Source organism: Eschrichtius robustus, chromosome 2 (genome assembly GCF_028021215.1).
Source record: "Eschrichtius robustus isolate mEscRob2 chromosome 2, mEscRob2.pri, whole genome shotgun sequence".
NCBI classification, from domain to species: Eukaryota; Metazoa; Chordata; class Mammalia; order Artiodactyla; family Eschrichtiidae; genus Eschrichtius; species Eschrichtius robustus.
The window spans coordinates 172,563,210-172,588,721 of record NC_090825.1 but is presented as its reverse complement, the minus strand read 5'-3'; the positions used below and the strand labels follow the sequence as shown (position 1 = coordinate 172,588,721).

At 48.9% G+C, this 25,512-nt stretch overlaps 1 protein-coding gene across 3 annotated transcripts in view; it reads right to left on the bottom strand.

Moving 5' to 3' along the window:
• The window catches only part of OLFM2 (olfactomedin 2), a 47,216-nt gene that overhangs the window by 13,792 nt on the left and 7,912 nt on the right, over window positions 1–25,512 (bottom strand). The window contains exon 2 of one of the 3 annotated variants that reach the window (XM_068534896.1): window positions 16,946–16,973. The exons of the other annotated variants lie outside the window; for them this stretch is intronic. Coding sequence (XP_068390997.1) covers window positions 16,946–16,973 — 28 coding nt within the window. The remainder of the gene's footprint in view (window positions 1–16,945; window positions 16,974–25,512) is intronic. 3 annotated transcript variants of the gene reach the window in all.

The following is a 25,512-nucleotide window of genomic DNA, read 5'->3' as shown; positions in this document are numbered from 1 at the left end:
AATGGGGACAGCAAATGGGTAGATTCCTATGTTTTAAAGGCAGAGCCCGGGACTTCCCTGGCGGTCCAGTGATTAAGACTCCGTGCTGCCACTGCAGGGGGCACAGGTTTGATCCTTGGTTGGGGAACTAAGATCCCACATGCCTCGAGGCACAGCTAAATAAATATAAAGGCAGAGCCCACAGGATTTGAGGGACTAGATGTGGGGTGGAAGGGAAAGAGGGGAGTTGAGGATGAGTCCAACTTTTGGGGCCCAAGCAATGGAGTGCATGGATGGGGGGTACCATTTACTGAGCTGAAAAAGGCTGGAGGAGGAGCCCATGTGGAGTGGGGTGGGGATGAAAATCAAGAGTCCAGCCTGAAGGCATGTTCCATTTATGCTGCTTGTGACCACCTCCAAGTGGAAATATCAAGTAGGTAGCTGGGGCGAGGAGGAGAGAGGGTTTGGGTAGAGATACATATTTGGGTGCTCTCAGCAGAGAGATGGGATTAAAAGCCATGAGAAGCCTCTCCTACTGGTTTTTGTCTGTAAAGCTTTTGATTTCTCCATCAAATCTAAATGAGATCCTTGCTGGGTAGAGTAATCTTGGTTGTAGGTTCTTCCCTTCCATCACTTTAAGTATATCATGCCACTCCCTTCTGGCTTGTAGAGTTTCTGCTGAGAAATCAGCTGTTAACCTTATGGGAGTTCCCTTGTATGTTATTTGTCGTTTTTCCCTTGCTGCTTTCAGTAATTTTTCTTTGTCTTTAATTTTTGCCACTTTGATTACTATGTGTCTCGGTGTGTTTCTCCTTGGGTTTCTCCTGTATGGGACTCTCTGCGCTTCCTGGACTTGGGTGGCTATTTCCTTTCCCATGTTAGGGAAGTTTTCGACTATAATCTCTTCAACTATTTTCTCTGGTCCTTTCTCTCTCTCTTCTCCTTCTGGGACCCCTATAATGCGAATGTTGTTGCGTTTAATGTTGTCCCATAGGTCTCTTAGGCTGTCTTCATTTCTTTTCATTCTTTTTTCTTTAGTCTGTTCCGCAGCAGTGAATTCCACCATTCTGTCTTCCAGGTCACTTATCCGTTCTGCTGCCTCAGTCATTCTGCTATTGATTCCTTCTAGTGTAGTTTTCATTTCAGTTATTGTATTGGTCATCTCTGTTTGTTTGTTCTTTAATTCTTCTAGGTCTTTGTTAATCATTTCTTGCATCTTCTCAATCTTTGCCTCCATTCTTATTCCGAGGTCCTGGATCATCTTCACTATCATTATTCTGAATTCTTTTTCTGGAAGGTTGCCTATCTCCACTTCATTTAGTTGTTTTTCTGGGGTTTTTTCTTGTTCCTTCATCTGGTATATAGCCCTCTGCCTTTTCATCTTGTCTATCTAAATGCGGTTTCTGTCCCACAGACTGCAGGACTGTAGTTTTTCTTGCTTCTCTCCTACTGGTTTTTTATTTTATTTAACACTTATAGAGTGCTCTTTGCTATAGACTGTTTCTGTCTCCCCAGAATTCATATGTTGAAAACTAATCCCCAATGTGATGGTATTTTGGGGTGGGGTCTTTGGGAGTCGGATTAGTGCCCTTATAAGACACCCCAGGGAGCTCCCTGAACTCTTCTGCCGTGTGAGAATACAGCGAAAAGACACCATCTATGAACAAGGAATCTGGTTCTCACCGGGCACTGAATCTACCAGGACCTTGATCTTGGACTTCCCAGCCTCCAGAACTGTGAGAAATAAATTTTGTTGTTTAAGCCACCCCGTCTACAGTATTTTTGTTATAGCAGCCTGAACGAACTAAGATGCTCTTCTAAGCTGCTTTACAAATTTTAAATCCTTGTAGGCTCCCCTCCCCCAATGAGGTACGTACTAACATTAGCTCCATTTTACGGATGGAAAAACTGAGGCAGAGAGAGGAAAGTTAGTTGCCCAAACTCACAGAGCAAGTGTCTGAGCTGAAATTTGGACCCCAGGCTGTGAGACTCTCAAGTCCTCACTCTTAGCCGCTATGCTCATGGGAGAAGACTCTCTCTCTCTCCATGGAAGCTTGGCTTCAAGCCTTGCATCCACTGATCCATTCTCCCCAGAGAAGCCAGAGCCAGCTTTCAAAGTGTCACCCCCGGGCTTCCCTGATGGCTCAGTGGTTAAGAATCCGCCTGCCAATGCAGGGGACACGGCTTCGAGCCCTGGTCCACATGCCACGGAGCAACTAAGCCTGTGCGCCACAACTACTGAGCCCGTGTGCTGCAACTACTGAAGCCCGCGCGCCTAGAGCCCGTGCTCCGCAACGAAGAGTAGCCCCCGCTTGCCGCAACTAGAGAAAACAGTGCACAGTAACGAAGAACCAAAGCAGCCAAAAATAAATAAATTTACAAAGTGTCACCCCCCACATTGGACCCTTCATGGCCCCCAGTGCCCTCAGTATAAAGCCCAAATGCCACCTGGATGCACCCACCAGTCCTGCCCACTTGGGTATGGCTGAATTCTCAGCCTCACTGTTTACTTGTCTTCACCCACATACAGCTGTTTCAGTTCCCCTTTCTGCCTCTGGATCTTTGTCCGTGTTGTGTTCTTTGCTTAGGACACTCTCCCTCTCCTCCTTCACACGGGGAAAATCTGCTCAGGTCTCAGCAGAGTGGGGTGTTCTGGTTCCAGGATGGACCCCTCCCTTAAATGGTCCCCATCCCCACCCCCTCACACACACACCCATACACACCCAGAGTCCTGTGACAGTGGGATACAGCAGTTCTATGCAAAGGAAGGTCCTTTAGCATCATAAAAATGACAGTAGTTGTAATAGTAATTATTATTATCCTCCTCCTCATCAATAACAATTAACATTTATGGAGCGTATCTTGTAAGCCAGGCTCTATTCTAAGGGCTTTGCAGCTCATTTCTCACCAATCCTCAGAAGAACCCTACGAGGTTGAACCCATAATACGTGTCCAAATCCTGGATCTGCCACTTACTCTTTGTGAGTTTCTAAGCAGATCACTTTGCCTCTTTCACTTGTAAAATGGGAACCAAAACCATCCCTTCCCCTTCCTGCCTAGTCCCCCCGCCCCATGCACACACACACTTAAGTGTAAGCTGCCTGATGGTTGAATTTTCATCCTTTCCTTCCCCTGCTCTGCTCCATATGGTTGAGAACTACATCTCTCACACTCCTTTGCTTTCAGAAAGGTTCAGCCAATGGGAGGCATACATGGAGGATATGAGGGCAGGACAAGGGGAGAAGCAGCGGTATTTCCCTGCTTTCCCTGCCTCCTGTGCTCCAGCATTGGTTCCATGGCTTCAGCCCCCACTGATAGTCCCACACCTGGGCTCTGTTTATACCACCTCTTCTATCCAACGCCCCACCACCACCCGTCCTAGGGGAATAAATGCTCTGGGCTGTTGCTAATCTCTGGTTTTCGTTTCCATCTCTGTTTAGTTTTTCGTCTCTTCCATCATCTTTGTAACCAATTCCCTGAACTAAAATCCCCGAAAGCCCTAGAAGAGTTGTTTCTCTAGTCAGCCTCTGAAGGGTATAGTAACTAACTGCTCAGTAAATACTGTGCCAGCTGTAGACCTTATCACACAGGCTGCTTCAGTCCAAATTCTGATCTACTCCTTCCTGTGTGACCTTGGGCAAGTAGCTTAACCCCTCTGTGCCTTTCTTAACCTCTCTGTTTCCTCATCTAAAAGTTGGGATAATAACGGCCAGGCTTCACAAGGTTCTTGTGAAAATGATGAATTGGTACATGTCAAGAGTCAGTCACGGTGCCTGGTATATTGTGACTGCCCAGTCAGTGGGAGCTCTTATATCAATTCACGGAACCAGCACTGTTCTAGAACTGTTCCATGTCCCCTGCTGACTTTTTTTTAAATAAACTTTTTATATTGGAAGTATTTTATATTTTATCTTTTTAATTATTATTTTTTTTAATGGATCCTTTTTAATTTTATTTTTTGGCTGCGCTGCAGGGCACGCGGGATCTTAGTTCCCCAACCAGCAATTGAACCCGCATTCCCCTGCAGTGGAAGCATGGAGTCTTAACCACTGGACCGCCAGGGAAGTCCCAGAAGGATTTTAGATTTACAGGAAAATTGTAAAGATAGGACAGAGAGCTTCCATACGCCCCCTCACCCGATTTCCTTTGTTGTTAACATCTTACATATCCATGGCACATTTGTCACAACTAAGAAACCAGCATTGGTTCATCACTCTTACTAAACTCCAGACTTTATTGGGATTCCTCCAGTTTTTCCACTCATGTCTTTTCTGGTTCAGAATCCCATCTAGGATTCCACATTGCATTTAGTTGTCACATCTCCTTAATCTCCTCTGGTCTGTAATAGTTTCTTCATCTTTCCTTGCTCTTCATGACCTTGGCAGTTTTGAGGACTACTGGTCAGAGACTTTGTAGAATGCCCCACCAGCTTTGAAGGGCGGGAAGCAGGTCCTAATTTCTCCCTGAGGTTTCCCTGGCTCACAGCCCAATGCCTGGCATGCAGTAACTGCTTCACAGACATTTCCTGAATGAATGAATGAATGAATACAAGAATGGCAGTCATTTATTTCTTTATCCTCCCGCACTCCGTGTTCTGCAGGCATCCCTGCCAGAGTCTAGATCTAGAAAAGTTCACAGCGAAATAAAAGCTCTTCTCCTTTCAGAAAGTTTCGTTTTTGATCCTTTCTTTGTAGACATCAAGGATTCATTTCTTTAATATTTAGGGGCTTTTGTACCAAAGGGAAGCAGCTACATTTGTATCAGACGTCTCATTTTTCAAGGCAAGTGAGAGAGATTTTTTTCTAGCAAGACGGGGATTCTTCCTTCCCAAAGCTATCATTTGATTTCTGTTTCTTCCTTCCTGGCCTTCGGGCAGGCGGCAGAGTGGGGGTGAGGGGCTACGGAATTATCCACATTTAAAAAAAAATCTTTTGGCCTCGCTGTGCGGCATGTGGGATCTTAGTTCCCTGACCTGGGGTCGAACCTGCAACCCCTTCAGTGGAAATGCAGAGTCTTAACCACTGGACGACCAGGGAAGTCCCATCCCATTACCCACATTTTTGTGTCCTCTCTGTCATAGCACAGGGAAGATTAATTAGAACCTTGCAAAGTTGCCGAGACCGAATCGGCCTCAGGACCTGGTGCAGGAAGTGGCCTGGCTGTCACGTGATGGAGATGAATTAGAAGCTTTATTTCCCATCCCTCTGAATGGCTCAATATTTGCCACAGGGACCAAGAGACTTGCCTTTAGGTACACAGAGCTTGCCCCTTTTTAACTTTAGCTGGTCAGAAATGGGAATTCCCTTTAACCAAACAGGCCTGTGGGTCTGGCTGCTTTTTATTTCTCAGCTCTGGGAGGCCAAGGTGAAGCCAGGGAATGTAAGGAAGATACCCACGTCAAGGTCATTTGCCTGCCACCACAGTCCCTGCTGCTGGAAGACACTGGCCCAGGTTTAATCTCTCTCCTGAAGTTTGTCAGAAGTAAAAATGAGCCTGGGTGAGCTTTCTGACAATTCTCTCGACCTATAGGAATTCAATTTCTGGCTTGGGCATAAATTTGCAGCCATCAGTGCCTGCGGTAGGGGATGGGCACATTGGCTGGTCGTCAAGGTCGTCACGGGGGAAGCTGACCTTCTGTGACTGGCTCAGGAATCTCACGCCAGGAGCCAGGGACGCCCCTGCACAAAATGGAGGTGTTTGCTGTGAGGCTCCCAGGCGGGGGATGGAGGGAGGGAGGCCTTGAAGGCTGGATAGTGTGGCCAGGAGGTGACAGGGGCCCGATCTGCTGGCTAATAACTCACAGGGACAGCCAGGCATCAGCACTGCCTGAAAACTGACTTCCGTGGGCTCCGTGTGCACCGCTGGGGGTGGCAAGTTAATTTGGGGTCCAAACCTTTTATCCTTTGGCTACACCTTGGACTCACATTCAGGATTTCAAAGACAGGCATTCAATTCCCCCAGCCAAGGTGAGGCAACAGAGCATGGTCATTTAGGGCACCGAATCTGGAGCCAGGTCGCCTGGGTTCCGATCTCAGCTCTGCTGTGTGACTATGTAACCTTGGGCGAGTGACTTAGCCACCCTGGGCCTCCGTTTCCCCACTAAGTAATATGGAGCTAAGAATAGTACTGATGTCACTGAGGTTGTTAGTGTATTCGAATAGCTTAACATCGGCAATGTAATATACACGTGAGTGCAATAAAATTGATTATGGTACGAAAATAAGCAAATAGAGGGAATTCCCTGGCGGCCCAGTGATTAGAACTCGGTGCTTTCACTGCCAGGACCAGGGTTCAATCCCTGGTCGGGGAACTAAGATCCCGCAAGCTGTGCAGCGCAGCCAAAAAAAAAAAAAAAAGGCAAATAGGTGCTGACAGGGAATCCAAAACGGCAGCCCAGTATCTGGGGCTCAGACAGTCTGCATTTAAATCCTGGCTCTGGGTTACCTTGGGCGAGTTACTCTCTCTGCGCCTCAATTTCCTCAAAGCGGAGAAGAGTGATGACAATGTTGGTTTTTGAGGGTTAAGGGAGCTGAGATATTTGAAAGACAAAGAGGTGATTGTAAAACAGCGCAACAAAGCCGTGATGGAGCGAGCACAAGTAAGAGCAGAGGATGGCTACGGGGCCTGGTTACAAGCGTTCCAGGCAAAGGGAACAGCATGCGCAAAGGCATCCCACAAACACTGATTGAGCACCTACTCTGTGCCAGGTACTGGAGACAGCAGCAAACAGGATAGGCAAAGACCCCTGTTCTCGCAAAGATTCTACTCCAGTAGGGAGAAGGTGGTGCACGATTTGAAGCTCAAATCGGGAGGCCTGGAGATGAGCTGGATGTTTTGTTTGCCCCTCCAGGTCCTCCCTCCCAACTTCTTCATCCGCTTTGTGCTCCGGGGAGGGTGACCCCTGCAGCCTCCACCTCCCAGAAGCCCCCGCCCTCCAGCTTCCAGCGACGTCTGGCCAGTGAGTGTGACCACAGGAGACTGGGGTGGGGGGCGGGCAGAGGAAAGAGTCTGGGGTATTGAATCCCCTGGTTCCCTTCCTGCCAAGCAATGGTTTCACGGTGGCAATGTTCCTCTCCTGACACTGGTGGCTCCTCTGGGCATCCCCCGCAGGATGTCAAGCCCAGGATATCGGGAAGCAAGCGTAAAAGCAGTGGTGATGTAGCTGGTACTGTACTGTACTTTTCAAGGTAGTGTACTGTACGATTAAAAATGTTTTCTTTATTTTTCGTGTTTGTTTGTTTTTTATGTGTTATTTGTGTGAAAAGTACTATACACCTATTACAGTACAGTGCACAATAGCCGATTGTGTTAGTTGGGTACCTAGGCTAACTTTGTTGGACTTACGAACATGATCTCAGAACAGAACTCATTTGTATAGAGGGGGACTTAACTGTACAGTCATATTCTGAGGTCCTGAGGGTGCAGACTTCAACATATGAATTTGTGGGGTGGGGCGGGGGGACATCGTTCAGCCCATAACCATGTGTGAGCAGAGAAAAGATCTGGTCAGGAAGATCATTGAGGGGTGGGCTGGTTAGAGCAAGACAGAGAGGCAGGGAAATCCACCAGCAAGATTCAGGTGAGCACACTGGGGGGCTGACTCGGCCCATCCTTTGAAGTTTTCCAGAGACTTCAAAAAAATGGATCTCAAAGAAAACAGCTCCAGCCGCGAGGCACATCCTCCGCTCAGAGGGCAGGAGGCGGTGATGGCCACCTGGGTCACCGGAGCCCTTTGTTAGTGTGAACGGCCCACTTGAAGGGAAATCGATCCTGGCTAAGCACAGAGCAGCTGCTCCCAGCCAAAGCTGCTGTAGAGAGGCCCTTTGCCCCTGTCCTCCAGGGCTGGGACAGGAGCCAGCAGGAGCCCGAGGACTGTTCTACCAGGTCGTGGGTCCCAGAAGGGCCTTCAACCAGCATGCATTGCGACTGCCGGCTCCTGCATTGGTCCAAGGTGGAGTTTCAGCATCACCTCCAGTCTTGGCACTCACCAGAGACCAGCTCCACATGTAATGATTATCATTATCACCAGCCTTGCCGACTGCCGTCCGTGTGCCAGGCACTATGCAGGCATGTGCGTGCGTGAAGGACTTCCTAGTGCCACCTCCCAGCCATGTGACCTTGGGCAAGTGACTTGAACCTCACTGTGCCTCGGTTTCCCATATATAAAACAGGGCTGGGACTTCCCTGGTGGCACAGTGGTTAAGAATCCGCCTGCCCATGCAGGGGACACGGGTTCGATCCCTGGTCCGGGAAGATCCCACATGCCGCGGAGCAACTAAGCCCGTGCGCCACAACTACTGAGCCTGCGCTCTAGAGCCCGCACGTCACAACTACTGAGCCTGCATGCCACAACTACTGAAGCCCGCACACCTAGAGCCCGTGCTCTGCGACAAGAGAAGCCACCAAAATGAGAAGCCCTCGCACCACAGTGAAGAGTAGCCCCCACTCGCCACAACTAGAGAAAGCCCATGCACAGCAACGAAGACAAAACAAACAAACAAAACAACAGGGCTAATAGCAGCACCCACCTCTTAGGATTGTGGTGGAGGTAAATGAGTGCCTGAGCACATAGAGCTTCAAACCATACGTAGTAACAACTGTGGAAGGTCAGCTCCTGATAGGATCACCTCCATTCACCTCCCAACAGTTGTGGGATGTAGGGGGTGTCCTCAGCTGAAGGTCAGGGAGGAAAGGCAAGGGGAATAGCCTACCATGCCATCAGTCTGTTGAGGGACAGAAGCCATGCTAGATGGTTCCATGGAGGGAATTTAATATGGGGAGTGTGGTGCCGAGGAGCCAGAAGGGCTGGATGGGGTAGGTGGGGAAGGTGAAGTGATCAAAAGAATAGCAACTGTAAGAAGCTGCAGGGTTGGGAAATTCCCTGGCGGTCCACTGGTTAAGACTCTGTGCTTCCACTGAAGGGGGCACGGGTTCCATCCCTCGTCGGGGAACTAAGATCCCACATGCCACGCGTCGTGACCAAAAAAGAAAAAAAAAGAAGCTGCTGCAGGGTGGCAGGGCAAAGGGGGTTAGTGGAGCTGGACCCAAGGAGGGGACAACAAGGCCACTGCCTGCAGCAAAGAAACAGGGGGAGAAATACCCTGACTTCTCTCTTCCTCCCGCCTCCAACTCCCACCACGGTTTCCCATTGGCCAAATCTAACAGGAAGCCAGTGAGCAAGGGAACCTGGGAAATGTAGTTTTCAGGGGTCAACCCCCCTCTGATACCAAAAACAAGGGGACGGCAAGGAATGAATCTGAGGGACACCATGTAAATGACCAGTCCACAGGACTCAGGGCCCAGCCTGCCTCTCTCTAAAGTTGTCTTAACCACCAAGCTACACACTTAGGGAGCATCTGTTTCAGTCAACTGTCCCATTGCATGCCTCACAATAAGTCTTTGAAGGAACAGTGATAATGCTGGATACTTCTTATCCATAGTTAAGAGTCACCTAAGTTTATGAGAATTCCCTGGTGGTCCAGTGGTTAGGACTTGGCGTTTTCACTGCAGGGACCCGGGTTCGATCCCTGGTCGGGGAACTAGGATCCCGAAATCCATGCAGCATGGCCAAAAAAAAGAAGAAGAAGAAGAAGAAGAAAGAAAGAAAGAAAAGAAAAAAAAAGAGTCACCTAAGTTTAAAAGTCACCTCCTCAAGAAGCCTTCCCTGATTACCTCCTTAAAGAAGATCTTCTCAGTCCCCATCTCCCTGCCTGGCACTTGTCATGGAAGAAATCATACTATATACATTTGTTGGCTGGGGTAGTGTATGAGAAGTGTACAAATACAAGGACCTTATGTCTTGGTCACTACCATGTTCCCAATGCCTAGAACAGCACTTGGCACATAGTTTAAGTGTTCAATAAGTATTTGTACAATATTTTTTAAACCCTGAGGTGGTGCTGCTTGCTCTGTATATTAAATAGTAGAGCTAGAATTACAAACCCAGCTCTGTGGTGCTGTGGAGATGCTGGTGTTTCTACTCTGTCATCCTCCTGCCAACTACCCCAGGGCTGTCCAAACTCTCTGCATCCTTCAGGGTTCAGAGTAAACATTACCACTTCTGAAAAGCCTCCCCCATCCCTGCAGACAGGTCAGAATCCCCTCTGTGTGTGTCTCCAAAGTCCCTACCCCTTCCCTCTTACAAGGTTCTTATATGATGAATGAACAATGAACAAATGAATGAATGAATGAGTGCCTCCTGCCCACTCCAAGTCCTCCAGGTGACCTCTTTCTCCCCCACCCTTCACATATTCTCTGTTCTATTCTCTCAGGGTTTCCTCCCCTCTTCCCACTCCTCTCAGGGTGGATACAGGGGCTTTGAGTTTTGAAGGGGGTGTGGGGTCTAAGGCAGTTGAATGTAGCTCAGAAGCACATAGACCCCAGATCCTAACGACTTGAGTTCAAATCCTGGCTCCTCTGGTTTCTAGCTGTGTGACTTTGGCAAGTGATTTAACTTCTCTGTGCATCCGTCTCCACATCTGCAAAATGGGCATGACGGCAGTGCCTTCCTACAGGACCATGGGAGAATGAAATGAGCTATTCGGATCTGTTTCAGGGCTGCATCTCTTCCTCACAGCTCCCTTCTGCAATTCCCAGGCAAGTCTGAGCAGCGGAGAGCTGAGTCTCCAGCAGTTAATGAATCCGGAAAGGATCTCAGCTGTGTGAGGGGAGCCCCAGTGCCAAGTTGGCCTGATTTTCATCCTGAGAGAGCTGAGAACAGGTTCTGGTGTCAGACATCTGCGCTCTGATTGGCATAAATGCCTGGTGCTCCCATGACCCTCTTTGTTGGAGCCTGGGGGTGTAGGCAATGCTCTTGGGGCTCTGCCTAGATCTTCTTATAATGGGGCACACCCACCCCACAGCTGCTGAGAGTGGAGGCTCACAGCTAGCATTGGTGACCTTCTCTGGAGACCTGCCCTTGGCCCTGGGGAGCTACCACACACTGGAGGTGCTTCGGAGGCATCCCCCACCCCCAGGAGCAGCCAATGATCGATTGATGCAGGGGTCCAAAAGCCCACCCCTCTGCAGTACAATTTACGTTCCAGAGCTCCCCCCATCCCTGTGGATCAGGCCAAGCCTGGAATGTACCCGAGTCCCCTTCCCTGGTCCCACTTCCCTTACCCTCCGCTCACAATTAGTCATGTACTCCAAATCCCTGTCTTGGGTTCTGCTTCTCAGGAACCCAACCTAAGATGGGGGGAAACAATGAACATTCAACAGAAGAGGGTATTTATGTGGGTGTCCCTTCAAAGCTCATCTTCACACCCAGGCACCAGGTTGTGTCATTTCCACCTACATACGCCATCTATCATCCAATCCTGAGAACAGCTCTCACGTCAAAATGTATCCCCAATTCTGCCCAGCCCACCCAACCTACAATGTGCAGCCCCTATCACTCCCCAAGGCTTGCCGCTCTGCTGCGTTTTATTGCATAAAATGTACTGTCCCTTGACCCTACATTAAAATTATCTTGCTTCCTCTGTCTGCCCCATGATGCTGTCAGCATTCCAATGGCAGCATCCAAGGGATGTTTACTGCTTTGCTCATTGCTGTGTCCTCAAGCCAGAACGGTGCCTGGCACCCAGTAGGTGCTCAGTAAACATTTCTGGAAATAAAGAATGAATCCTTTAAATGCATTCATTTGGAGACAGCTTTAACTGTCTCCTTCTCTTACCTCTTTACAATCGGGATCTATGCACTTTTCCCGCTCTGGACGGGTATCTTCCTGGTGCAGTCGTCTCTGCCCTGGTACCCTGGATCCCACCCTCGCCGCCCACAGTATGTTCCCCCTGCAGCAGCCAGAGGGCGCCTGTGAGCACAAGTCAGATCATATTCTTCCTCTGCTCAGAAGCCTCTATGACTCCCACCTCACTTGTAAAAGCCAAAGTCCTCTTGCAGCCCACAAGGCTCTGCACAACCTGTCCCTGTCACCTCCCTGCCCTCGCCTCCTCCATGCTCCCCCCCACTCACTGCTCCAGCCACACAGGCCTCCTCGCTGTTCCTACAACACCCCGAGCACGCTTCTATATGAGGTTTTGCACCCGTTATTCCCCCTGCCTGGAATGTCCTTCCAACTCCTTTATTTAATGTCGTTGTTTCAAGAGGCCTCCTTGACACCCCTCCTGCTCCAGTCAGAACTACGAATGTCTCAGCACCACCCGTCACCTTCTTTTCTTTATCAGTTTCCAACACACTACATCATTTATGCATTAATTTTTTGTTATCTTTCTTCCCCTCCAGAATGTCAGGCAGGGATCTTCAACTGTTTTTGTTCACTGCTGTTTCACCAGTACCTAGAATAGTACCTCGCACACAACAGGTATCCATTTTTTACTTTAAAAAATTCTCACAACTCCCGGGACTTCCCTGGTGGTGCAGTGGTTAAGAATCTGCCTGCCAATGCAGGGGACACGGGTTTGATCTCTGGTCTGGGAAGATCCCACATGCCACAGAGCAACTAAGCCCGTGTGCCACAACTACTGAGCCCGCGTGCCACAACTACTGAGCCCATGCACTGCAACTACTGAAGCCCAGTGCCTAGAGCCCGTGCTCTGCAACAAGAGAAGCCACTGCAATGAGAAGCCCGCGCACCTCAACGATGGGTAGCCCCCGCTAGACACAACTAGAGAAAGCTCGCGTGCAGCAACGAAGACCCAATGCAGCCAAAAATAAATTAATTAATTTAATTTTAAAAATTTTTTTAAATTTCTCACAACTCCCTATGGGGCAGGGACTCTGAGTGTCCCCCTACACAGATAAGGACACCGAGGCCCACTGAGGGGAAACGCCACACTTGGCTTGGGGGTCAGGGAGTGGTCCACAGGCATCTCTTTGGGTGTGTGTGATTGTGTGCGACTCTGTGTTGTATGTGCGGGTCTGAGCCTAAATGCCTGTATCTGTCTGAACGTGGACACAGGAGGAGGCTGCCTGGACGTGTTCAGGCCGATTTTGCAAGTGCGTGTCTGTGTGTGGAAAGGAGGCAGTGGGCTAGATCCCAGGCAGGTGTGAATGTGTATCTGTGTGCTCAGCTGTGTGGGAATGTGTGTGTGTGTGTGTGTGTTTGTGACAGTGCACAGGACGATGGGGATTCATGTATCCACAGCCAAGCTGTGTGTGGCGGGGGATGGTGAGGAGGGGTAGCTCTGGGAGGCTTGGATGGGGCTGGAGCTGAAGTCGAAGGAATGTAGTGGGTGAGGGAAGAGCCCCGCCAGCCACGGGCCTGTTATTTATAGACGGATCCTGGTTCATAGATTCCAAATTTTTTTTTTTTTTAATCTCCCTCACTGCCAGGCCCTTATAAATATTCATGAGTTTCCAGCCTTGGAATATTTAAGTAGTCAGAGGAGGAGTGGGGCGGGCCGTGAGAGGGGAAGGAGAGGGTCCTGGCGGCGATGGGAGGACGCGTGGATGGAGAGGAGTGGGGTCTCTCTGGAATCGCCTTCTCCCCTCGGGGTTCCTCTTCCAAGCTGCAGTTGGCAAGATGGGGAAGGTTCTCGGCCAATACGGAGATCCCCCAATGCCTATTATTATTCTTCCCCGGGGGGAAGAGAAGGTATGTATGCTGTTTTCTCAGCTCTGACTATAGCACGGGCTTGGAAACTTGTTACCCTGAGACCCCGCAGCTCAGGAGGGAGCAGGAGACCCCTCAGATGTACCATGAAACAAAGGAGCTCTGGAGGCAAACTATGGGGAGGTCATGTGTGGCCTCCTGCCTCGACCCATGGAGGAGAACAGGTGCCAAAGACTAGTCCATATGGGAAAAAATAAAATGTGCATGTATGGGCCTGCGTCTGTGAATGTCTAACTCTTTGAATGTGTAAGAGACTGTGGCAGCTGATAGAACTGTTCACAAAATTTCCAGTTCTCTCTTGGGCACATGATAGGACTGTACTTCCCCAAAGTGGCCCTGGGACTTCCTTTAGCCAATGCCATGTGAGTGGAAGTGACCTCCAGCTAAGAGCTCTAACAGCCAGCGCGTGATTTGCCACGTTCTTGCCTCAGGAATTGCGGAAGTGTGTGCTGATGAGAAGCCTCCAGCAGCTGGCCACGCAAGGCAGAGACCCCTGCCAGCCCTCATGCAGCATGAGCAGTCGCTCATTTGGTCATGCTAATCCACTGAGACTTGGGGACTGTGTGTTATGCGGCACAGCCTCGCCTACGCTGACTAGCACAGAGCCTGAGAGTGTGTGAGATGGACGAGTGGCACGTCTGTGTCCGTGTGGCCAAGAACACACGTGAGTGTGTAGCCATGTACAGGCTTAAGTGTGAAAGCATCAGCAACTGTATGAAACTGCACATATCAGTGTATAAAACAGGGACTGGGTAAGTCTGTGTAAGACTCTGCAGGTGGGTAAGAAAATGTGAATGTGAATGGTGAGGCACTGCATGCACAACTCCTGGGGGCACTGTTCTCAGAGAACACCACGCCCCCTAGAGTCGTGCCACTGTTGTAAATATGAAAGTGTTATGACTATGGTGTGGGAGGCTAGGTCTGAATGCACTGCCTTGGCTGGCTGGCAGTGTATTTGTGATGCGGTCTGTGCTTGTGTGTGTGTGTGTGTGTGTGTGTGAGGATTTGTATATGGCAGCTGTATCAATGTGCGTGTTTGTGCAGAGCATGTTGCTGTGTGTCTGAGGCACATGCATGGGTGTGTGTGCTGTGTGTGTGTATCTGTTGCAGTGTGAATGCATGCACCCCTGTGTGTGGTGAGCCTGTGTGAAGCGTAAGCATCACTCTAGTCTCCATCAGAGTGGTCACAGTCAATACGGAAGGAGGGGAATTCCTCGGCTGTTCAGTGGTTACGACTCCAGTGGTTTCACTACCAGGGCCCAGGTTTGATCCCTGGTCAGGGAACTAAGATCCTGCAAGATGTGTGGCACGGCCAAAAAACCCCGAAAAACAAAAACAAAAAAACCCAAAAACGAAAACAAACAAACAAAAAACATGGAGGGAAGGGAGGCTTGGCTACCCTGGGCATTCCCAAGCTGTCAGCTCTGCCGAGTGTGTTTCTGGGCCTATGGGCCTGAGCTGGCTCCGACCTGGGTCCTAGGATGACCTGGCGTCGGCAAATAAAATTCACTTCCCCTCATTAGTCCTGGGACATGCCGTGTCATTTACAATGGACATTAACCAAAGAGGTACTCGACAGTTAGAGCAAAATGGATCAACAGGTTGGGAGATCCCCCAAGGGCAAGCCTGCTCTCCCCAGCTTTCCCAAGAGAAGCCCATTTTCTGTCTGTATCTTCATAAGCTCTGCTCTGGTCTCTCTAAGGATATGGGTTCAGCACTGGACCATCTCAGGACTCAGGTTCAACTCTTGTCTATCCCGGGACCAGGGTTCGGCCTTGTGTCTCTCAAACTCATACTGTAGCCCTGACTCACCCAGGACTTGGATTCATTCCTGGGCTCCTAGGTCTCCTAGGACCAGGTTTATCTTTGGTCTATCCCTGAACCCAAGTTCAGTCTTTGTCCGTCCAGGACTTGGGCTTGACCCTGGTGTGTCTCAGGGTCAACCACGGAGTATCTTAAGACCTCAGGGGTGTGTCTCTGCTCTGCCCCAGGACTTGCATTAATCTCCAGTCTCAGGACCTGAGCTGAGCCTGATCTATCTCAGAACCCAGCTTCCCCCAGGTCTATCTTAGTATCTGAGCCCACCTTGCCCTGGCTCAGCTTTCAACAATAGGTGGGAAATCAACAGCTGAAGTTTCCTCTTCCTGGGCATCTGCCCACTCATGGATCACTTCTGCCACAAGTGCTCACGCCTCTTGAATGAAAGTCCACTGCAAATGATTGGTGTGTTCCAGGATTAACAAGGGTAGGGGGATTTGCTTTTTCCAATGCCATTATCTAAAATTCACTAGAGTGGATTTTACGGGTCTTTCAAGGATTATTACAAGGCTTTCTTGATAAGTTATTACAAACAGCATTAATCTTCAAGAGTTGGGGAGTTTACGAGAACCCATCATGAGTCTTACCTCATAAATATTGGAGTTGGACACCCCACTCCCCATCTGATCTCTCTCTAGGCTCAGGTGCCAAACCTCAGGACAGGAGTTCAGTAGGGGACGTGGAAGAGGGCTTTCTTCATGGGTGTGTACCATGGGGAAGGCCTGCACACCGGCACGGGCAATTCCAGCTACATTGGAAGGCTCAAAACATTCTCCGTTCCCCTTCAACGTTCCCTGACCTCCCAGGGAAAATAACAGCCATAAAATGGAACCCCCTCTTCTCCCCTGACATAATTTACAAACGTTTGCCCCATCCCAGCCCCTCCCTCCCGTTACAGTGGAGGAGTTGCCCTTCATCGTTTAAGGATCATGCAGCTTTTCTTGCTTTGGTCCTCTTCTGCCTTCTTATACAATGTATTGCATTTATCTGTCTCTTGTCTATACTTATCTATCTATCATATTACTTGTCTTTATCTTACATATTTAATCTCTCCCTCTCAAGCAGAACTTTCTTTTTCAAGTATTTTATTTTATTTTATTTTATTTATTTATGGCTGCATTGGGTCTTCATTGCTGCACGCGGGCTTTCTCTAGTTGCGGCGGGCAGGGCCTACTCTTCGTTGCGGTGCACAGGCTTCTCACAGCGGTGGCTTCTTTTCTTGCTGAGCATGGGCTCTAGGTGCTCAGGCTTCAGTAATTATGGCACGTGGGCTCAGTAGTTGTGGCTCGCGAGCTCTAGAGTGCAGGCTTAGTAGTTGTGGTGCACGGGCCCAGTTGCTCCACGGCATGTGGGATCTTCCCGGACCAGGGCTTGAACCTGTGTCCCCTGCATTGGCAGGGGGATTCTTAACCACTGCACCACAAGGGAAGCCCTCTCATTGGTTTTTAAATAAACTCAAGTCTCTCCTATGAAAAAACAAAATGCCTTACTTGACTCCCCCTTCCATCTGTCTACTGTTCCTCTCCTCCTCTTCTTAGTTGCCTACACTAACTGCCTCCATTTCTTCACTTCCTGAACTCGCACCTCCACTGCTCCTATCTAGTTTCTGACCCCATCATACGACCAACATAGTTCTTGCAAAGTCCACCCATGGCTTCTACGTTTCTAAATCCAATGGATGCTTTTCAGCCCACCATCTCTCTTGACCTCTCAGCAGGGTTCAACTCTGTTGACTTTTCTCTCTTTCTTGATTTATTTCCTTCTCTTGGCTGCCATCACATATGTTTGCATGGTTCCTTCCTACCCCAGTGCATCTGTTTTGCAGACTCATCTTCCTCTACCTGGCCATTAAATGTTACTCTAGATCAGGGTAACTCGACCTAAGCATGATTGACATTTTGGCCAGATAACAATTCTGTGCATTGTAGAATGTTCAGCAGCATTTCTGGCTTCTACCCACCAGACACCGGTAGTATCCCCTCTCAGCTGTGACAACAAAATGTCTCCAGACATTGCCAAATATCTCCCTGGGTGCAAAATCATCTCTGGGTTGAGAACCACTGCTCTAGACTCAGCCTTAGGCTCTCTCTTTACGTCAATCTTTCTCTAAGGATGCTTCCTCTTACCAAATCTTATATCATCACTTGTATGCATTAACGTCCTTAGAACTCCAAATCCATATATACATCTGACTCCTTGATCCCCTCTGCCCAACACCTTTGGACATCTCAAAAGCACCTCAATTTCGACATTCTCAAAATGAAATGCAAGATCTTCTCTCTTGAGCCCAGTTCTCATCCAATACTCCCTATGTCACCTTCTCCATCCCCCCAGGCCAGTGGTTCAGATGTCCAGGCATTATCCCCACCCCCATTTCCACTCCCTCACTAAGTCTGGTTGACTTTAACTCCTAGATATTTTTACAACTCATGCAGGGTTCTCCACTCTCTATCACCACTCAATGGTCCAAGCCACCCTCACAATCCAGAAAGTCTATCTGGTCTACCTTGATCTAGCCTTCCTCTTACCAGTCCACTGCACACATGGGAGCCTCAGGGAACTTTTTTTTCTCATATTTCTTTCCATTATGGTTTATTACAGGATATTGAATATTGTTCCCTGTGCTATACAGTAGGACACTGTTGTTTATCCATTCTATATATAAGTTTGCATCTGCTAATCCCCAACTCCCAATCCATCCCTCCCCAACCCCCACCTCCTTGGCAACCACAAGTCTGTTCTCTATATCTGTGAATCTGTTTCTGTTTCATAGATAAGTTCATTTGTGTCATATTTTAGATTCCACATGTAAGTGAGACCATATGATATTTGTCCTTCTCTGTCTGACTTACTCCACTTAGTATGATAATCTCTAGGTCCATCCATGTTGCTGCAAGTGGCATTATTTCATCCTTTTTTATGGCTGAGTAGTATTCTATTGTATGCATATACCGCATCTTCTTTATCCATTCATCTGTTGATGGACATTTAGGTTGTTTCCATGTCTTGGCTATTGTAAACAGTGCTGCTATGAACATAAGGGTGCATTATCTTTTTGAACTATAGTTTTGTCTGGATATATGTCTTAGGAGTGTGATTGCTGGATCATATGGAAACTCTATCTTTAGTTTTTTGAGGAACCTCCATACTGTTTTCCATAGTGGCTGCACCAACTTACATTCCCAGCAACAGTGTAGGAGGGTAGGGAAATTTTATAAGGCACATCTGATGATATCATTCTCCCAACCAAAACCTCATTGCTGGACTCCTTTTATTCTTAGGACACAGATAAAACTCCTTAACAAAGTCACAAGGCCCTGCAGGTCTGCCCTTTATTTACCTCTCTGCTTTCATCCTACACCTTCTTTCCCCTCCAAAGCCTTCTTTGGTCTGTCATACTGCCTACACTTTCCCTCACCCCAGAGCCTTTGCATAAGCAATTCTCTCTGCCTGGAATACCCTTTGTTCTCTGCTTCAGATCTCAGCTCTTACTTCCTCTGACCTTCCAGATTAGATCAAATCCCCTTATTAGAATCTCCTATAACACCAAGAATCTTTTCCTCAAGCTGTTATCACAGTTGCCACTTATATTTCTTTGTGAATAATTGATCATTACCTGTCTCCCTGTTTCGAAGGAGGCTCCATGCACTGTTTGGCTCATCATCTTATCTCCCAGGAAGGGCACACAGTAGGTCCTCAAAAGTACTTGTTGAATAAATTAATGATTGGATAAATGGCCCCAGTGCTATCAGGATTAAGTTTGAGTGACCTGCCCTGGCATTTGAGGTTCTCCATGACCTCAAGGACTGAGCTCTCAGTCCAGGTAAAGGTCAGAGCAGAGACCAAAAGACACAAGACACCAAGTGAAGAATAATAATTGCATAGAGGCAGGAAGTCAGAGGCAGGGATGACCAAGAGAATATAGGCCCTCCAGGGGGTGGGGGAATCTTGGGGAATAAATGGCCTTCCATGGATCTTAGAAGGGGATTCAGGCCATTATATCTTCCTGGTTATTAAGAGGCAGAGTGACCCAGCTGGTATCTGGTCTGCTCTGGTCCCCCCGGGGTCTTTTAGAAATGCTTCCTAGGTCTCTGGTTCTCTCTAAACATCACCCCATTTCTCTGTTCCTTACTTTCTCTTACCCCTAACATCTGATCCATCAGCAAGTCCTGATGGCTCTACTTTAAGACATGTGCCAAATCTGCCCACAGTTCACCATTCCGGATGCTTCGATCCCGGCCCAGCCACCACTGGCTTTTGCTTGGACCATTGCAGTCACCTCCTCCTTGATCTCCCTGCTTCCATGCTCACTCCCTGGAATCCATTCCCCATCACAGAAGTTAGAGGGATCTTTACACAATGTGAATCAGAGCATGGCTCCCCTCTCCACTGCAACTTGTCAAGTGGCTTCTCACTGTATTTAGAATAAAACCCAACAACTCACTTTGGCCTGTGAGGCCCTGCATGCAGTGTCCCCTGCCAAGCTATAAGACCTTATCTTCTCCTCCTCTAGATCCACCTGGTCCTCTTTCCAGAAGGCAAGAAGCTCCTTCCCATGTCAGAGCATTTGCACTGTGGTTCCCCCTCCCAGAATGCTCTTCCCTCTCCCAGAATGCTCTTCTCCCAGTCATTTCCCTCTCCCAGAATGCCCTTCTCCCAGTCATTTCCCTCTCCCAGAATGCTCTCCTCCCAGAATCCTCTTCTCTCTCCCAGAATGCTCTTCCCTCTCCCAGAATGCTCTTCCCTCTCCCAGAATGCTCTTCCCTCTCCCAGAATGCTCCTCTCCCAGTTCTTTCCACCACTGACTCCTTCTCATCTGTGTTCCCATGTCACCTCTTCAAACTTCTAACTATAAGATGGATAAGTTCTGGGGATATTATGTATAGCATGGTGACTCTAGTTACCAACACTGTATTATATACTTGAAAGTTGCTAAGAGAGAAATCTTAAATGTTCTCACCTCACACACAAAAATGGTAATTATGTGAGGTGATGGAGGTGTTAACTAACCCTACGGTGATAATTATTTTGTGATACATACATGTATCAGAACATCTTGTTGTACACCTTAAAGTTACACAATGTTATATGTCAATTATATCTCGATAAAGTTGGGAAAAAAGCCACCTTCCCAGAGGGGCTACCCCAGTGTCCTGACAAAATGAGGTTCCCCAGTCACATTACTTTACTTCTTGTTATTTTTATTACAGCGCTTATCAATCCAAAATGAACTTGTTTATGTATTTGCTTACGTTTGTTGTGTCTCCATATAATATACACATCACAAGACTGAGGTAGGCCCTCATATTCACAGCTGTGTCTCAGCACCTACAACAGTTCCTGAGACTCTAGGCACTCAGCCAGAGTTTCTGGAGAAAATGAATGAATGAGTGACGATGTCTAGCATTGCTTCCCCTCCCAGTGACCCTTCCAAGAGAAAGCTCCTGCCCGTAAATCCCTGCTGAGTGGGAGACCTCCATAACCACATGTTCCCAAGTGCCCAAGGTGTCTGGCAAATTGGACAACAAGTGGATTCCTGATACAAGTTGAAAAAGACAAATTCTCCAGTCCAGAGAAATGGAATTGGAACATGGAGGTCAAAGCAATTAAAAGGTATGAAGCCAGTGGGGCCCTGGAGCTGAAGTTGCATGGGGGATTGGGGGCTGCAGAAACCAGAGCCATGGGCAGGCTGGAGTGAGGGGTGCAGAAATGAAGGGCCCCCAGAGTGGAGGGGAGGACAGGAAAGTGGGGATTTTCTCCTGAATCCAGAGTAGCCCCACCTCCACCACATCCCTCACCCTGGTTTAAGTCTGCACAGAGCTCTTACTGGGTGATAATTTCTCGTTGTGTGTAACTGGTCTCTTCCCACTAAAATGTCAGCTCCACGAGAGCAAGCACCCTGTCTATCTCGTCCACCTGGTTCCTAGTAGGTGGGTAATAAATATTTGCTAACTGAATTGCTAAATGAGTACGTGAATGACGGCCTTCCAAGTCCCTAAAGCCCCAGCTATTGGGTTTTCTGAGACTCCCTCCATTCTTTATCTAAAGCTCCTATTTCACCAGCCCATTTTAGGGGGCTCTATATTCCAAACAGACTCTCTAACACCCACCCACCCCCAAGCAGACAGACTGGAACTGTGATGCTTGGAGGCAAATGAGAATGAAGAGAGATGTCAGGGAAGAGTGCACAGTGGGAGTTGAAACCACGGCTTTAATGGACTGACTGACTCCCTCAAACGAGAGCAGGAGAGAAACAGATGAAGCTGAAACGCTGGAGGGGCACTGCGGTGGATGCCAGGACTGAAATGCAGAGGACCACGATCTCTCTGCATTTCAGGAGAATATTCACAATGGTAATAACATTTCTACTCAATGGTAATAATGCTCCTTAACACGCACTAGGCTCTTCCTTGTGCTGGGCGCTACTCTAAGCCACTTCTGAGCATTGGCTGCCATAATTGGCCCTGATGCAAGGGGGGTGTCAAACAGGTGAGAATCGCAGCTAAGACAGCCTGAGAGAGGCTGGCTCAGGGCTCTGTGTTCCTGGATGGCGTTGCCGGGTCACCCAGGCACTCATGTGACTTGAGACATCCCTTCCGTGGTCCTCCAAGGGTCTGGGGGCAGTTCCAAGGTCACTCTTGTTGCTTTGAGATCTCACTTTGCCAGGAATCTGGGGAATTTGCGAGGGAGTTGGTCATTTGCATCCCAAAATGGTGGCATGTGGGTCCTGGGGTACACAGGGGCTCTGTGACTGTGGGCATCCATGTTTATCCACAGGCACCTGTGAGCATCTACGTTCCGGACACATATGGAACATCTGGATACATCAGTGACTAGCTATGTGCATAGGTGCACATTTGTGTAAATTCAAGAGAATGCCGGTGTGCGTCAGCGAGCAAGTGCAAGTATACATGCCTCTTGCACTGTTTTCCATAGCCATGTACATTCCCTTCATTTAGACGTGTTCACTAGCATTCTATTCCCATATACTCTGTGCACAATTTGTGAGCCCACGAGTCAGTCTGCATAAGGACTCTTTATATATATATAAAGAGTAGCCACATATGTAAATGCACATTGCCTAAACCCACAAACAGCTCTGCCACAGTGTGCCCAACACACAGGGGAATGCCCCCCTCTAAATACCCACGACCCTCTGTGTGCTATTCTGGGCAGCCATGTACATACGTGTATGTCTATCCAGAAGCCACAAACATGTTACACATCTGTGTCCATTCAAGAACCCTCGCACCCTTCCTTGTATAATCCTCCAGGTCCATTCGTGTCCATCCTGTAGCCTTGAACATTCCTACACTCTTCTCAGTAGGAACTGACATCTGTATACATTCTGTCAGTTGCTCTTTTAGGTCTCCCCGACTAACTCATTAGCATTGCAGTCAGTCCTGAAATATTCCTGAAGAATTTATGCTTTACTAATAAGCCTGGTGTCCTGCTGAGGTCACATGGCACTTAACAAGGGCTAATGGAGCCAGCTTCGGCCAGCAGGTCTGGGGAATCCTTGTTTCCTGGAATAGCAAGAGAATGTATTCACCAGAATGAGCAAATTTCTCTTCCTTCTCACTGCACCAAATGTCCCAGCCAGTGCCTGTCTGCAGAACTGAAGTCAGATTTCAAGATATGTTTATGGCCCCGACACTGCCCTGGCATCACACTAAGGGCTGTATCTCCAGATTTGTCATTATATCTTAGGCTGCATCACTCTGATGGGAGCTACACTGAGGGTTGCATCAACAGACTGTGTGGGGTGGGAAGGGGCAGGCAGAGGTGAGAAGTAATCCCAAGGGACCTGGTAGGCCTGTAGCAATGGGGGAAATGGAGACCCGGATGCCATGCACTGGGGGAGGGAAACTACAGAGGACAGAGGAGCAAATAGTGCATCGAGAGTTAGAACTCGGGGACTCCCTGGTGGTCCAGTGGTTAGAACTCCACGCTTCCACTGCAAGGGACACGGGTTCGATCCCTGGTCAGGGAACTAAGATCCCACATCACAAGTGGTGCAGCAAAAAAAAAAAGAGCTGGAACTCAACTCTCCTGACCCACCAGTGCTGAAGGGGATGGGGAAACTCAAAGTGCATAGCTGCAGGGGTGGCAGCGGGTGGGGGTGACCAGTTCCTCCTGGAAGTTGTAGATATTGTTATGGCTCTGTTATCCCTGCCAGGGGGGGTCCTGCAAGGCATAGTTTGCCTTGCACTTGAGGATAAATGCTTAATCTGCAAGTGCAGACCTTCATAGCATGGCATAGGAGCCATTCTGTGCCCTGTGCCCTGCCATGTGCCACATCCTCTGTTGGGGTGCTCTCATGCTCAGGCATTCCCCACATGAGAGACACGCTCTGACCTGCTCCAACATGTCCCGTGTGCTCAGATATGCCTGGTGGCCATCGGACTCTCCTTACACGAAGGGACATGTTTGCCATGAAGACATACCCCAACATGTTCAAACATGCCACGACACGCCCTGAAATGCAGGGCAGGCTCCAACATATGCACACATGCCTTTGCATGCTCTGGGGGACCAGCAGGTCTCCAGCCTCTGCCTGAGTCTACGCGCCTGAGGCCACCTTGCCCTTCTGGATGGATTGATAGGGCAGCAAGGAGAAGGCTGTTATAAATTAAACATTGAGACACCATCTGAGCACCAGACTGCCATCCACTCATTGGCTGGTTTTCTCCCAGGAGGCTGCGGGACCTCAGGGTTGGGGAGAGGGCAGGGGAAGTGACTCGCTTAGTTAATTAGTCCTAATTGAGATATCTTTGTAAATATCCCTTTATGGAAGGACACGATCCCGTCATTTCCTGGGAATTTGCCATCTCTATTTGTCCCCAACCCCTGAGTATTGCAGAAATGACAACCAAAAAAAGAGCAGTCCGAAGGGCTGCTGGAGACTTAGCCGTGCTTCTGATAATGAAGGCAACACCGAGGGGCAGGCGAGGAGGCTCAGAGATACACAGAGATCCAGGCGGAGTGGCAGGCAGAGAGACAGGGAGATACAGGCAGGGAGAGATGGGGAAACTGAAATACAGGGCAGGAGGTGTCACAACAAGAAACACAGAGTCTGAGTGACACAGGCAGCGTCAGAGATGCAGGCTCTGAAATACAGGCAGAGGGAGAGCCAGCCAGAGAAACTTCACACCAGGGAGGACCAGAAGTGGGGACAGATGGACCACGCGTGGGCCGACAGACCTCCCTCTGCCTTTTCCTGCCTCACCCAGTCTCCCCATCTCCTGGGCAAACTACCCGCTGCAGCAGCAGCAACAATCAAGCCTGATTCCTCTTTGGCCCTTGCAACCCTCCCCTTCTCTCACCCTCCCCCACTCACTCCTGCAATCATCTCCCTTGTTCAAAATGAGCTTCTGCAGCTGCAGCCCAGACAGCTGTTCCATCTTGGAGCCAGCGCTGGGACCTGGTGGCTGGGTCCTAGAGGGATGCCCTCCTGGGCAGCAGAGGGGAGTGGGAATGGGGGGTGGAGGGCACAGGGTCACCTAGAGCTTGGGCACCCACCCACCCTTTACCCCGGGCTGAAATAAAAGCTTAGCCCCCATTCCCAGCATCTCCAGGGGTACAAACGTCTCCTCCCTTGTCCCCCCCCAGGGCCTTCAAGGGCTGATGCTGGTCTGGCTCATCCTGTCCCACTCACTGAATCCTGCCCAACACCCAACATACGTTCTGGCCCTGTCCTGTCTCAGGAGCCCTCTTAGGTCTGAGAATTTGAGTCTCTCCCCCACTCCCTGTCAGGGTCCTAGACTGTGATACGGTAACTATGGTGATATGGAAACAGAATCCTAGAGAGAGAGAAACAGATTCCTGACAGACAGACATAGACTGAGAGACAGAGATGGAAGAGATATAGTGACAGAGACACAAAGGGGCAGAGATGGCAGAACCAGAGATAAAAGAGACACATAGAGATAGAGACACACAGAAAGGATGAAACAGACTTAGAGACAGAGACAGAGACAAGACAGAGATGGAGAGAAAACAGAGAGCAGGATAGAGACAAAGAGACGCAGACATGAGACACAGGCAGACAGAGATAACAATCAATATTCACTCAACAAACGTTTATTGAAAGTCTATCATATGTTGTAGATATATAGTGAAGACAGAGAGGAATAAAGACAGCT